The following is a 14,871-nucleotide window of genomic DNA, read 5'->3' as shown; positions in this document are numbered from 1 at the left end:
AACAAAGTTCGATATTAGAGATACTTCCGACCTTTACACGTTGAATTCCTTCTCTAGTACGAGTGAGAATTCGTTTTACTGAAACCTCCGCCACGAAACTTTCAACCAGGTATTTGCTCGCTGTTTTAATTGTGTAAAGCTCGGCCAATCGCCAAGATTGTTCGCTTGAACTGACAAGTTAGGGATATCTCATAAGACATGCACGCAGCGTACAGCAACATTACAAATTTGAAAACTTGTCCAACTTTTTGTGTTGTATTTTTATGTCATGCATGCATATTTTCTCTCATTGGCGCCTACAGAGTACACATCTTAATTATGTTCGCTTTATTAACTTTCACATAGCGAGCAGTTTTTGTGCTGTATACTAATGAATTTCGGTATACATCCAACGGACTTCAGAAAGCTCAGTAAATTAAATTTTTTTGGCATACAACAAAAATTATTAATGCCGCCCACTTATTCGCTAAAACATGCAAGTGCATGTATATCTCAATCATAATTGTGGTTTATATTTATTGCGATGACTATTTTCAGAACATGGTACAGAATCTTCAAAATTTCGATTTTCTGTTTCATGAATTCCTAAAGATTCATTACACACAAGAAAGCAATGATGAAAAATTTCGACTTTTAAACGTGTTGCACAACCTCTAATACCGCACTTGTCACTTCCGTTTCAGCAAGCGTCATAACATAGCGGGTAAATATTGCCGCAGTTTCAGTGTTCTCTAATTAAAGTACAGTCTGTCGCCTTGATATCATCAAGAGAGAAACAAATCAATAAAGGTAAGGATAAAGTCAGTTCACGTTGATTTATGCCATGCAGTATTAAATATTTATTTCTCCATTAAACAAGCAACCGCTGTAGCTAAGAAGGTTTGATAGAGCTTTTTTTAATTCAATGCGCAAACACACATCAACGACTTAGATCCCTTGCATATTCCTTAATTGTTGCCTGGAATGTTGCCCGGAAAATGTGGCGTTTGCCGTCGTCAGACGCACTGTTAAATGCAGTGTCATTTCTTCTTAGAAATGATTTAATTCCAAACGGTGATTTGGATCGCAAAATTTTATTTAAAGATCATTTGTTCATTTCTTGATGACATACGGAAGGTGTAAATAAATGGAAAGCGTAAATAATAACTATGAAATTCATGGATATTAAGTGCTGAGTTTTTGTATACACCTCGTACATATGCTTCTCATACCCACGTAAACTTATGAATCTGTATATATGTTATCTCTGAAAAAACTAAGTAAATAAATTGAAGGAACTTATTTTTCCGTTTTGATCTAGATGTTAAATAAGAAAAATTTACAAAGATCGTTGATTGTCGGCATTGATTTTCTTAGCGCTTTTGGCACACGCAGCTAGTACGCGAAAAACCTGGGAACGAGGATGAGTTGGGGAAAGGTTCACACAGCCGTACCCCCCCCCCCCGGCCTTCCCTCGGCTGCGACACAACGGTTGCTCTGTCACCTTCCGCTTTTAGCTGGAAATGTTTCACTCCACATACTTAGCTATAATCGGCTCAAGGCATTATGTGGCAGAGTGACCAGTGAAAATATATTATTAATTAAATGTAACTTGATGCATGTTATATAAACTGAATTAAACAAGTTCAACTTTTTTGCGCAATGCAGAAGCTATTTTCATCAACAAATATTGGTTTATTTATTTTGTATAAGGATGGTTCACAAGATGATGCTGAAATTTGTTTTCATTTTTATCTTTTCCTTTTCCTCAGGAATACAAAGGTAAGGCAGCATTTCAACAGGTTTACGGTTACTTTAATGACGTTGTTTCGTTCAGTTGATCTTTATTTTCTATTCTTGGAAAATCGGACATGAATTTCAAAACTATTGTCACCGATTGTTAGGAATACTGTCTACACAATAAAAAACTCCACTCATTTCGCGTAATTTATTAGAGTTGACTCTCTAAATGCAGACCAAGTGCTCGTATCGTTTGATGTCGTTCCTTTGTTTTCCAAAAATCCCTGTTAATCCTGCAATCAAAGTCGCTGAAAAAGGTCTCACGGAAGATGCTTCTTTGTCATAAAGAGCTTTAGCCTCTAGTCCGGTTACCGACTCCTCCGCAGTCCCTTATTTGGACATTTTTAGATCAGTAGTGATATTTATAGATCAGTGACTACATTCATTACCCTCCGCGCGTTCCTCCGTGCGTTGACGCGCCATTATATAATTATAATTATAATTATAATTATTTGTTTGCGTAACACCAAAGTGACTGAGAACGAGTCAGGTCCGGTTAACCCTTTAATTTTGAAACGATATATATTGATGACGTGGCCGGCCACTGCCCTTAACCAAAATGAAATCGATATTCTGTTGCAACATTTGAATTCTATTGAGCCATCAATACAATTCGCTATCACTCTAAGGAGTAATTGGCTTTTTTGGATACTTACGTTTATAGAAATATCGAAGGGCAGTTAGAAACTGATGTTCATCTATGTATCTATCAACAAATATCTATCCTACTCACACCACACAAAAAGTCATAAAAAGTCAGTCGCAAAAACTTTGTTTCAAAGAGCTGAATCATTAACATCTAATTGCTTTGACAGAGACTACGTGATTATGTCCTCAATGTATTGCGAGGGAGCAAACATCCCCAAAACTTTTTAAATGATTGTTTAAAAACCCCCGTCTTGACTGAATGTATTTCCTAAAAGGGTGATTCCTCAAAAACGTGCTTTGCAGTAGTCCCATACATTCAGAGAGTTGGAGAACCAATAAGGAGGATCATGAATAATTTTGGTAGCAAAGTTGCCTTAAAACCCTTTCAGACATTATAGGACATATTTTCGCCAAACCCAAAGATCGCGCAGCGACTAAACATGCAGAAAACTCATGCTGCTTAATAATTATCTTCTATATCATGTGGTGATTGCGAGAAAAAATATTTAGGCAAAACAAAATGTCAGTTCGGCATTACCATGTACTAAATATCGTTAGTACATAACTAAAGTCATTACCATGCACTAACTATCGTTATGGGCAAAGGCTTTGCTTGGAAGCCTGGCATGTTAATGCGAGTCTATCTTCCCTAAAATAGTAAGGATGAACTGATGAAGAAAGCTATTTGCCAAAAGAATATTTACATCGGATTGATACACGTCATGTTGAGAGTATACATATGGATCAATGTTTAACATTAGATCACCCCTGATGAAGACACTAGGCCAGAGTTGAAACGTTGGATCGTGAATGTAATCTTTGTGTGGCGATTACTTTCATTTATTAAACCATAGTAGCGATAATTGCGATTGTTGCCGTGAACTTATTAACTTCAATTTGTTACAAACCTTTTACTGCGTCATCGATACACACACTATATTTTTTATAATGTTGTTTACAGCTGATTAAGATTTGTATCTAAATTGCATTTTTAGCATGAATGCATTTGAAGTTACTCTTCATGAAGCGGAGGAGATCTGCTTTACGAAAAAAAATACTACCGTTGGGAATTGTGCTCGGGAACCAAAAATTTCGGAGATAAAAGCATTGTTGTCTGAAATGAAAGCTGAGATCTTGCTCCAACTGCAGAAAAAACTGGGCAAATCAGTCTCGTGTACCAATGTTTCGAAGACTTTTGAAGGTAACCTAATGAGCACAACGTTTTTTGTAGTTTACAATCATACTTAACACCAAAGGAGATAGGTATTTTCTTCAGCTCGTGTACTTCAGCAACTTGTTATTGTTGCAGGAAAGAATTGCGCTGATTTGTATAACAAAGGTATAAAACAAAATGGAGTTTACAGGATTGATCCAGACGGCAAGGGCAGCTTTAATGTTTCCTGTGATATGACGACATCTGGTGGAGGATGGGCAGTGTTTCAACGTCGTCTTGATGGCAGTATTGATTTCTACAGAGGATGGCAAGATTATAAGCATGGCTTTGGTGATTTGAACGGAGAATTCTGGCTTGGACTAGACAAAATCTACAGACTTACAACCGCTTCTAAGAACAAGCTGCGTATCGACATGGAAGATACTTCCACGAACAAGAAATACGCAGAATATGGTTTCTTTGCTGTTGCTAATGAGAGCCAGAAATATCAACTTAGTCTTGGCACTTACTCTGGTAGGCAATTAATTTTTGTCTTGTCTGTTGGACAAAATTTATTCAGAACTATCCATATTCGACGTCGCTATTTTTTTCCGTAGACAGTCGGGCACATCTTTGATGGTCGGGCACATCTTTGATGGTCGGGGACATCTTCGATTTTCTGTTGTTTGTGACCTTTATTTACAAAAAATCTTATCGACGCTAGCCTCATCAACATACTAGGCCGGTGTCTATGAGGGACGTCGATTTGAAATCTATGCTAACGTATCTATAAAATATTTACAAAGAACATGACAAATAGGAAACGGGGAAATCATGTAATAAATGTTTTGTTGACAATCCACAGGTACTGCAGGAAATTCCTTCTCGTACCACAATGGTATGGCGTTCTCGACAAAAGATTCCGACAATGATAAGTATAATGCAAATTGCGCTGTGCAATTCAAGGGTGGTTGGTGGTATAAGCACTGTCATGTATCCAATCTCAATGGTCTGTATCGTCATGGTGCGCACCAGTCATATGCTGATGGTATCAATTGGCATTCATGGAAAGGTTATTACTATTCCCTGAAAAGTACATCGATGAAAATCCGCCCGCAGTCATTTTAGTGCGAGAAATGCAGGGGAATAGCAATAGATGTTTTCTCTCTACCCTTAGGAATTAAAGCATTACTGTGGTTACAAAATTGTTTACAGACTCTCTTTATTATATTCGCGCGTTTTTATTTGCTTTTCAGTTGGTATATTCTTTCTTAATTTAACGTGATTAGGTCCACATATTTTGGAAGTCGCTGCCATCACGTGTAACAGTTAAAAAATAGGACTACTATGGTGTATGCTGTAGTGGCATTGTGTATGACAATAAATGATAATACATATATAGTTATAAATATATGCGTACTTAAGATAGTGGAATCCAAAAATTGATTCGCAAACTAGTCAAACAAAACAACAAAAATAAAATCTTTAGCACTCTAAAGCTATATCTTTTAATCATATTTACTTTTAGGGTGTTATACGTGCATTAAGATTAAGGCTATTTAAATCCATCTTAATCTTCATTGTCTTTTCCTTGCTTGTAGACGTAATCTACAATCCGGTAAGTTTACCATTATTTAAGTACTATCTCATTATATTTCAATTTTAAAACGTATAGACTTTCGCACCAATTAAAAGGTAGCCAAAGTCTTTTGATAATCATGATTATATGAAATATCCTTTAAGCGTATAATATACACTTATTGTATGCTCCCGAGGGAAATAGTCAGTTTTGTTTTAATTTTCCCGAGTCGAAGTCGAGTAAGACATCGAGACTAAAAGGAAAGCAAAACTCAAGTGCTTTGTTATATAGGAACAAAAACATACATATTATACCCAACAATTTCATTAAACAAGTACGATCGTACTATAGGGACCAGGAACTGCGTAACCGAGTTTAATTTCTGAACTGCATTGTATTTATAACAATGGAGAGGACAATGTATTTCTAATCGTTTCCGTTTACTTATACTGTATATAGTCTGAATATTAATGATATGTATATATTATTTGCTGCAAATATATCAAGAATTGCTTGTAACTTGCTTCAAAGGTCAAAAGTAAAATTCGAACTCCGTCAATCGATGCGGAATAATGCTTAGAATAATTGTGCCAAGTTTCATTTCGATCAAACAAGTAATGAAAGAGCCTTAGGGTTTTTTTAAAGAGCGTCGCCCCCTAACAACAACAACAACAAGATTAGCAGCGGTTAGGGACCAGTTCCTGGTCCAAAAACCCCAGTTTACTTTGTTATGGCAATATATGCGGGCAAAAATTTTTCACTACTTGTTTCCCTGGCGGGAAACATTGCATTTATTTTAAAGTCATGTGACTGGGAATGATCCAATCACATTTAAAATACACAGCACCTATATAACAAATTCCTATAACCCCATATTAATGAGACAAAGAAATAATTATACATAGTTATTGCTGCGAGCGAAGCAAAGGACCCTATATTCTTGACGTGCTTCTCACACAAAAGCCTCCCTAGTTTATGATCTACGACGCTGCGTCGCTAGTCAAATATTAGGGAGTTTTCGATCAACCACGCGGTTAGCTCGACGTCGCTAGTCAAATATTGGGGAGTTTACAATTTACCACGCGGTTAGCTCGACTTCGCTAGTCAAATATTGGGGAGTTTACAACTCTTACCACGCGGTTAGCTCGACGTCGCTAGTCAAATATTAGGGAGTTTACAATTTACCACGCGGTTAGCTCGACGTCGCTAGTCAAATATTAGGGAGTTTACAATTTACCACGCGGTTAGCTCGACTTCGCTAGTCAAATATTGGGGAGTTTACAACTCTTACCACGCGGTTAGCTCGACGTCGTTAGTCAAATATTGGGGAGTTTACAACTCTTACCACGCGGTTAGCTCGACGTCGTTAGTCAAATGTTAGGAAGTTTACAATTTACCACGCGGTTAGCTCGACTTCGCTAGTCAAATATTGGCTTCAAATTAGCTACGGGATTGAATTAATTATGCTGCCAGGAATTTGAAATATTCATACAAACGTTGCAATGTCATACTGCTTGTAGAGTAATTCGAGTCCGCACGTACTTGTTTATGATTATGATAAGCTTCGTCACGCAAATATAAACACGCGCAATGAGGCCTAGGGACTAGGCTGCTATAGGCGTATGACGTTAAATGTCGCACAGACTGGTCCGAATGGTTTTCTTGTCTGCTTGAAAACACGAAATTAGCGATTCTAACGAGAAAATTAACCGAAATCTCGACGAATGACGTAGTGAAAACACAAAAAAGTTAAAGTGATGTTAAAATACGTTTCTCGGTAATTTTTTTACGCCTTCATCGAGTACTTATTTATAGAAACATTTTCCCAAACCTTTGTACTGTATTTGTGTTTGGCTGTTCTATAAGCTCACAATATTTTATCGGTATAATATATCATTTCGGGGGATTCGGCAAAATATTTCCCTCATGATTCCTGTAATGATTTTTAATTATTAATAATATTTCGCCAAATCCATGCACCTTACTCCAGGTCTGATAATTGTACTCAAAATCCTAACTCGAACGCAGCACTCTTCGTTCCCAAATAGCTACTTCAAACAACGCAATGAAGGGGTATTTCTTCAGTTCCGATTTATTCTTATAAAGCATCTATGATCCCTGGTGTATATTCATTAGTAATTTCGTTGGATAATTAGGAATTAATATACATGATGCTTGTTGAGACTGTCTATATAGAATTCTAGCTTATTAAGAGTAATGGCGGCAATCCCATTTTAGTGGTTTAAAAACGCGTTTAAAATCATCATGTTATGATATTTTAGATGGTCCCTTTTTTGCCACTAAATGCTCAGTCATGTCATTTAACACCCGACACAATGAACGATTAAGATTTTGCCACAACTGACACAATTTTTTTAGTACAAACTGTCGTTTTAATATTTGCATCCATGCCACTCAACATATTCAATTAATGCATATATTTTTTTATAATGAATTGGCTGTTCTGAAAACAAGGTGTATAAAATTTAATTTAATGGCAGCTAAATGTCAACAAATATAATTAAAAAAAAAATAATTAAGACGTTTGCTTCGTTTTTTTAAATACAGCTGACCCAATCATCATCATTGCATGACATGCCTTTTCACACGCTTTTCCAATTATACGACTAACAACTCAACTTTCCACCACTAAGCCAGAAATAGGCTGATTCCAACGATGATTAAATTTTTTGCGGCAACTTGTACTTTACTGTTCCTTGTAACTTCAAATGTTAACGCAAGCAGTTGTTCCCCAACGAATTACGATATCATTAAAAAAGGTGAGTTACCGTCTTCATCTTAGCGGAATTATGGAGAACGTTGTCCAAAATCGTATCCAAATAATTATATCATCGGCAATATCATGTAAAGTTTATTTAGTTACACATTGAGTTAATTTTTGGATGTTTTTTTTTAAATTGTAATATTTTTTTATTTTTTTTTAGGAGGCTCATCATTACCCAGTGATGAAATAACATCAAGACGCAACGTAACTTTTGTGTCATGTTGGGATGTCACACTCACTGCAAAGACGATGAAAAATGTGTTGGTTTTAACTACAGAACAACAAAAAATGTTGAAAATTGTCAACTCACAAACGTCACCAACAACAGAGAAAATTTAGAGAGAGGAGATTGGATATTGATGCGAAATGCTGAAGCGGTATGATAATGCATAATAAGTTGTTAATAATACGCAGTTATTACACGGCCGCCGCCCCGTCTGTCTAAAAGTCGACACAGACCGGACGCGAAGCGCAATGCGACGCGCGACGTGAATTTCAGTTCAATTTTCAGAAGCATATAAAAATTAAATTCTGGGGCAAAATTTGCATCTAAGGACGCCAAGCAGTCATTATTGTTATGTCAGCTACATAAATATAATGATAGTTTAAAATTTATTTGATTTTAAAAAATTAAAAACGTTGAAAATTTGCGTTGCGCTGCCAATTCGCGTCCTGTCTGTGTCGGCCTTTAAGGCGGTTCTTCATTTAGGCAGATTTCCATTCAGTGCAAAATTTCACGCGATAGATTTTTTGCGATCGCTTTCTTTTGAAATGTGTTCATTCAAGCTCATCTAATTAGTTCCGCTTGACTGTTTGCATCTCAAAAGAAAGCGATTGCAAAAAGTCGATTGCGCGACATTTTTAACTGAGTGGAAAAATCCGCCTTTACGTCGGTCCGCGCAGTAGTGATACCCCCCCCCCCTCTGGCTACGGATGGGGGGTACCACCACTCCGCGCTTTATTTTTTAGGCCCGTCACGGTCGCATCTGAGTTTTTCAAAGGTCACTTCACCCACGCGAGTGAAGCGAATGTAATAGTAAACAGCTTTAAGGGCGACACACGCTGAACGCGAAGAGCAATGCGACGCGAATTTTCAGTTTTCAGAAGCATATATAATTAATTAAATTCTGGAAGCAAATTTCGGAATATATGGACGCCAGACAGACAAGATGTATTTAAGTAATTTACAAAATTATTATGATAGGTTATAATTTATTTATTTAATTTGAATGAAGTTGATATCATAGAGAAACCGAATTCAATAATTATTTTATTATGTATTCAAATCAGGAGCAAATCGATGACCGACACCAGTACAACATACAAATTTTTTAATAAAAATACACTCAATAAAAATTCATTTGCTATTCAATATCTAATCCTCAAAGAAAGATTTGCACCTTTGTTGACGTTTTTGATTCACTGTGTACTTCGAAAGCAAGTTAGAATTTTCTTCTTTATCTAACATACAAATCGCTCAAAGCCATTTAATTTATGCTTTAAATATTCAGTTTTGGTGGGCTTTAAGAAAACTCTCGACCGCGCGAGAGTTTGGAACCACAGCGAGCAATAACAATTTTTTGGATCGATCTTCGGTTAAAAAGGTGTTACGTCGCTTTGACGTCAGCACCTAAAACAACGGGTCTGCCACAGAATACCGAAAATTATCCAAGGCAATTCGACAAAATACGAACGAGAATAAAATTTGAATATATGATAATTAACGCTTATTTACCCCGTTCGAAGGAAACGTTATGTTTCGTGGACCCGAGACGGGTCGATATTATATACCACTTGTAAAAGAAAAACCAATAATAAATATTTATTCATAAATCATAATCATGATAAATTCAAATGGATGAACAGTCTAAAGGTCGCATGCCCAGGTGCGCCGCGCGTGATTGAAGTTGTTATTTCTTATGGGGAATAGCGCTTTATCTCTCTCTGTAGGGGGTCGCGTGGGCGACATCAAAATTTTGTCACTCTCACGTGATTCGCTCTCGACAAATGAAACGCTACGAACACCAAACTTTGAGAAGTGGTATAAAATAGGTCCGCTACGCGTACATGTATTTGCGCAGTATTTGTTCCAGTCTTTTGCTGTAATAGGTGAAAAACTTATTAGTCTACATAGGCAGGGGCGCCGGAGTATCGATAATAACGGGGGCAGATATTAATATATTCGTGTTTGCAGATCGTAAAAACAATCGATTTCAAAAGGAGTTAATAATGCAGAACACGAATATATGAATATCTGCCCCCGTTATTATCGATATTCCGGCGCCCCTGTACATAGGTGAAAAACAACGGAAAACTTATTAGTGTACATAGCCAAATTTGCATCTACTTTATTATTTATAGTCTAAAGATGCCTTTAGCTAAAACACAACGAAACGTCGCTATCAAATATATTTTTCATTACTTTTTAATTTTTGAAATTGTCTTTCATGTCTTTACTAAAAGCAAAATATGCAAATATATCAATAATATGAATGCTTCCGGGTCAACCTATGTCGTTCTCTTGCAAATCTGGATGAGATTGCTTTGCCCTGCGAAGCGACGAGATCGTTTGGATTTCTTGCAAAATTTGGTGTATTTTACACAGCTGAATTCATAGAATTCATGATTAAAACATTTACTAAAACAGAAGAATCCTACAGTTAAAACTGTAACGAAATAACGTTAAAATAAAATTGACACGGTTAAAAACAATCTTTCTGCCCGTGTCCGGGTGTTTACTTTTCAGCCTGCGAACGGGAATGGTAGCATTCCTGACGTAATCTTTTATAATACTAGCCGTTGATTGGCTACATGTGAACTGTGAACAAGACGTTTGGTCGATAGCAATATATCTGCTACCCAGATACAATAATAATTATTGTATTCATGGAGCCTGATATTCCACCATCGATGAAGTGGAGCGATGTAGGCTTGAAGGCTTGATCTTAAATAGCAATAGTGTTCAGTAGCCTGACGATTTTGTCCGGATGTTAATGATTCCAAAATGTCTAAATCATTTAAAGGTTGGTGGATACAACAATCCTGGAAAATCTTGTTTGGACATTCTTCAACGGACAGAAACGGCATCTTTAAGGGATGGAGAATACTGGGTTTTATTGGGCAATAAACCATTAAAAGTGTACTGTGATATGAAAGCTGATGGAGGTATTTTTTCTAATTATTAACAATTATTGGATGAGGCTGAGCAGGATATTCGGAATAATTTAGGCGGAGGTCAATGTAATCTGACCAAATAAAGTTGACCGGAGCCTGAATTATTCTGGATTCCCGCGAAAGCCGAATTTAATAATTGTTTTATTATTCATTGGATTTTGAAGAACAATAAAAATACCTCAGCGGTAACGCAGGTCCATTTCGGGAAAGCGCCGGTCCATTGCGTGAAAGTAATGGACCGCTGAAGATTCTTCTCAGCCAATCACTTAACTCCATTTCACCGGAAGTAACGCTTGCCATATAATAATATATATTATTAACAAAAAAAAAAGAAATTGCTTTGCAAAGTATCTAAAAAGACGAGGTAACGGACTTCGTAATTGCGGCTATACCCCCACCCTTACCAGAGATGGAGAGATTGAGAGCATAAGCTAGGGTGTCTGGAATTCCAAGATGTTGGCAATTTATCTGCAAACGGGCGTGTGGTCTGGTCCGTTTCTTTTCAGAGTCGCCCAATGTAAATACAAATCATTCTTAGGCTGATTTCGAACTTTTGCTCCGCTATATTGTTAGCATAACGGAGAGATACTAGTGTTCAGTTGTCTTGTCGACGAAAAAGCTGTATTTCTTGCAATCCCGACTAAGCCAGTATTCATTGAAATTATTAAATATCTATACATCTCAGTGAAGTTAATGAGCTCACGGCAACCAGGTATATAATCCATCATAATTATCGCTACTCTGGTTTTAATAAATGACAGTAATCTTTTTGTGGTTATTACTTTCATTTATTAAAACCAGAGTAGCGATAATTACGATGTACCCATCTGTTCCTATGGAAAGAGATAGATCTCCAAAGTGAAAGAAAATTATTGAAATTTGTTCCGACTTTCACGCTGAGGTTCTTGCGCGGCTAAGTTGATTTTAGGGATTCGTATAAAAGTTATATATACATCAAATTGTTTTTAGAAGACTGAATAAATTTTTAGCCTAATAAAAATAGGGTCGAAAATTTCGTCGTAGTAGCACTTTAAAATTCTACTCATAACATATGTACAATTTATACTCATATAATTGCCAATAAGAGTATACGGAATATAAAACTGTGACGCGGTAAATGGATTTTCCATTTTGTAGGTGGCTGGACACTGGTTAATAATCTTGTTCAGAATGGATCAAAAGAAATGGATTGGTTCATGGTAAATGATTATCGACGAATCAGTGAATACAAAAACCAAAATCTCGCACTTTCAGCATATGCACTTCGCGACTTGAGATAAAAAATGTCGTTCAATCAACTAAGATTTTTCTGCAGTAAAAAGATCCCGGGACGAGTCTTTGATATCGCTACTAATAAAACCAACAATCTTGGTCAAGATGTTATTAAGTATTTTACTGCTCAGATAAACACCCTTCCCAAGAGCTGTGGATCTTATTATCGTTTACCTGATGACAATTCAACGCTGGCCAGTCAGTGTTCTCGGTGGGGTCGTGAATCAAATACATATTTTGTTGGTAAATGGGGTATTGATGGCCGGCAAGTTAAAACCCGTTTGTTTGATCATCCGGCCTTCATTTCTGGTAAAGCTCAATGGTTAAATGGTCCATTGAGTCAACGTTGGGAATGTGATGATTACTATTCAATCTCGGGATACACAATATCACCAAACGATTTTTGGAAGATTTTCGTTCGATAACTGTAGGATTTTAGTAAGCATAAAACCCGTAGGGTTTACCGTTTACTTTCAAATATAATTTAAAGTTTGCCGCTTCCGGTTACCGGTTTGTCAATCTTAAGCCTTCTGATGTATAAAATTCTATTGGCTAAGCTATAAAAATCTGGTACTCGTAACTTTATCTATGCTCGGCCTTTGTGTTTTAGATTGTCTACGGGTAAAGGCGATATAATTAAACAGTTTCGAAAATCCGTCGGTTGGGGGAACTGGGACTCAGAAATGATCTGCAAACACGCCGTCTTTTATAATGTAAACATGAAAAGTTTCACTGGCGATATAGTTTGCGCTTTTCAAGAAAAAATATGCTGGAACGGTGCGTTGTGTATGGCTGTAGCAACTGGGCGAGTTTTTTTAAAAATATTAGACGTTATTGGAAGATCGAAGTAAAATTACAATTGATTATATCATGTTTGACAAGAACTCGGTCCCTGAGTCCCAGGCCCGCGAGCACGACGGAAATTTAGGCAAATCGTCATGTTGAGATGTAAATATTTCAAAAACTTTTTAACTATATCAAAAAGGGTTAATGTAGAACTTATAAACTAATTTTTCAAGCTCTATTCAAATCTGTAAAGATCCCACAAGTGATATAGGCACTTTAAGGGTAAAAATATATATTCGGTTTTCCGTTAAACGTAAAGTCTTAAACTATTGTCTTTACCACCATAATTCTTGTATTGCATGGAAGAAAGAAAATATATTGCATTAAAGTAATTGCCCTGTTGCACAGTGCAATTTTTCTTGCAACTTGCAATGCAGTTCTACTTTTAAGAGATGTAAATTAGTGAAAAGTCTTCAAAATGTATGTAACGCCATGGAGTGTAATAAAGACAAAAGTTTGGTAGTTAATTGCCAAATTTACATCTCTCAAAAGAAGAATTGCATTGCAAGTTGCAGGAAAAGTTTGCCCCGTGTAACTTAGCCTTAAGGCTTGGTGGTAACGACAACCTGCAAATTGATTATTTATACTAAATTAGACAAATTTATACAAGATTTCAAGTTAGAATGTTATATTTAATGATTCTACGAGATTGATACTTTCATTTCCTAGTCAAGGTAACAAATATATTAAGAATAGTTACCAGCAGGCACTAAATCAATTGCAAAATGCAAGGTGAATCCATTTAAATATTTTTCATCACCTAAATCTAGCGCTTCATAGAATTAATAACCAATCATCTTTCAGTTATGAAATGTGAAAATGGTACCAATGCAATTTAAAATAATCGCTTTTACTCGCTGTGCATAAAAATTAGATTGATTGCAGAAATTATATATGCATAAAGACTATGTGGTCTGCTTGATGAAGTATAAGTTTGAAATTTTTTATAGAAGAAAATTCTGCAACCGCATATAAGAAAAAGCCATTACTGATATATTCAGAATTGAATTCGGAGTCGAAACAAGTTCCATCAATCATCATTGTTTAGTATTTTAAAAGGGCGTGCATGCTAACTGTATAATTATAACTAAAATATTCGAAGATTTTAAACTCGCTTTTTAAGAGAGAGGTAAATTAAACGTTTATGCGTGCTTCCTGCACAATTAATTTAAATTTTCTCCAAAACTTCCATTTCTATGTTGTTTATCTGCTGTCGTTTTCATTAAAAAGTTTAGATTCAAAATGTTAGAACAACTTAATTAAATTTGCTTTTAGAGTTCTCCCAATTTCCTTACTCGATATTAAAACAAAATTATTTGATGTGTTAATTTCAAGTTAAATATTGCGGTGATTTTAATCTAATGATACATATCTTCGCAGTATACTTCGTAGTATAATTCGTATTAGGCTATATAATTCGTAGTATAAGTTTCAATAATTACGTTTATTTTATATATTAATTAATTTGTTCACCTGTTTTCCGACGATATCATGAACAAGCATGTTTTATTGTTGAAAAAGTTGACGAAAAAAGGTCAAATGCAATGATAACCATCCTTTTAGGATAATTCTTCAAGCTTTTGCTTGCAGTTCTATGTAAAACAAATGTATTCTGCCTGTTTAGCCTAAGCAAAA

The 14,871-nt window shown here is 36.0% G+C and overlaps 1 protein-coding gene and 1 pseudogene across 1 annotated transcript; both read left to right on the top strand.

The window, feature by feature from the left end:
- The first annotated feature begins 3,423 nt into the window (after window positions 1-3,423).
- On the top strand, window positions 3,424-4,948 carry LOC114528947 (ryncolin-1-like). The gene is made up of 3 exons (XM_028550656.1): window positions 3,424-3,628; window positions 3,737-4,114; window positions 4,446-4,948. Exons 1-3 carry the CDS (start codon window positions 3,424-3,426, stop codon window positions 4,706-4,708), a joined length of 846 nt encoding a protein of 281 aa, XP_028406457.1. The 3' UTR covers window positions 4,709-4,948.
- Window positions 4,949-10,830: 5,882 nt separating this feature from the next.
- On the top strand, window positions 10,831-12,815 carry LOC114528946 (annotated as a pseudogene).
- Window positions 12,816-14,871: the final 2,056 nt, after the last annotated feature.

This window comes from Dendronephthya gigantea, unplaced genomic scaffold (assembly GCF_004324835.1).
Source record: "Dendronephthya gigantea isolate DGI-Jeju-01 unplaced genomic scaffold, DenGig_1.0 000052F, whole genome shotgun sequence".
NCBI lineage: Eukaryota > Metazoa > Cnidaria > Anthozoa > Malacalcyonacea > Nephtheidae > Dendronephthya > Dendronephthya gigantea.
The sequence above is the reverse complement of the archived record's forward strand: the minus strand, read 5'-3'. Positions and strand labels throughout refer to the sequence as shown.

Bases quoted from the DNA above. Each gene is read 5' to 3' on its own strand.
- LOC114528947 (XM_028550656.1), top strand. From the start codon at position 3,424: ATGAATGCATTTGAAGTTACTCTTCATGAAGCGGAGGAGATCTGCTTT. The intron at 3,629-3,736 runs GTAACCTAATGA...TTATTGTTGCAG, and splicing joins TGTTTCGAAGACTTTTGAAG to GAAAGAATTGCGCTGATTTG. The intron at 4,115-4,445 runs GTAGGCAATTAA...GACAATCCACAG, and splicing joins TAGTCTTGGCACTTACTCTG to GTACTGCAGGAAATTCCTTC.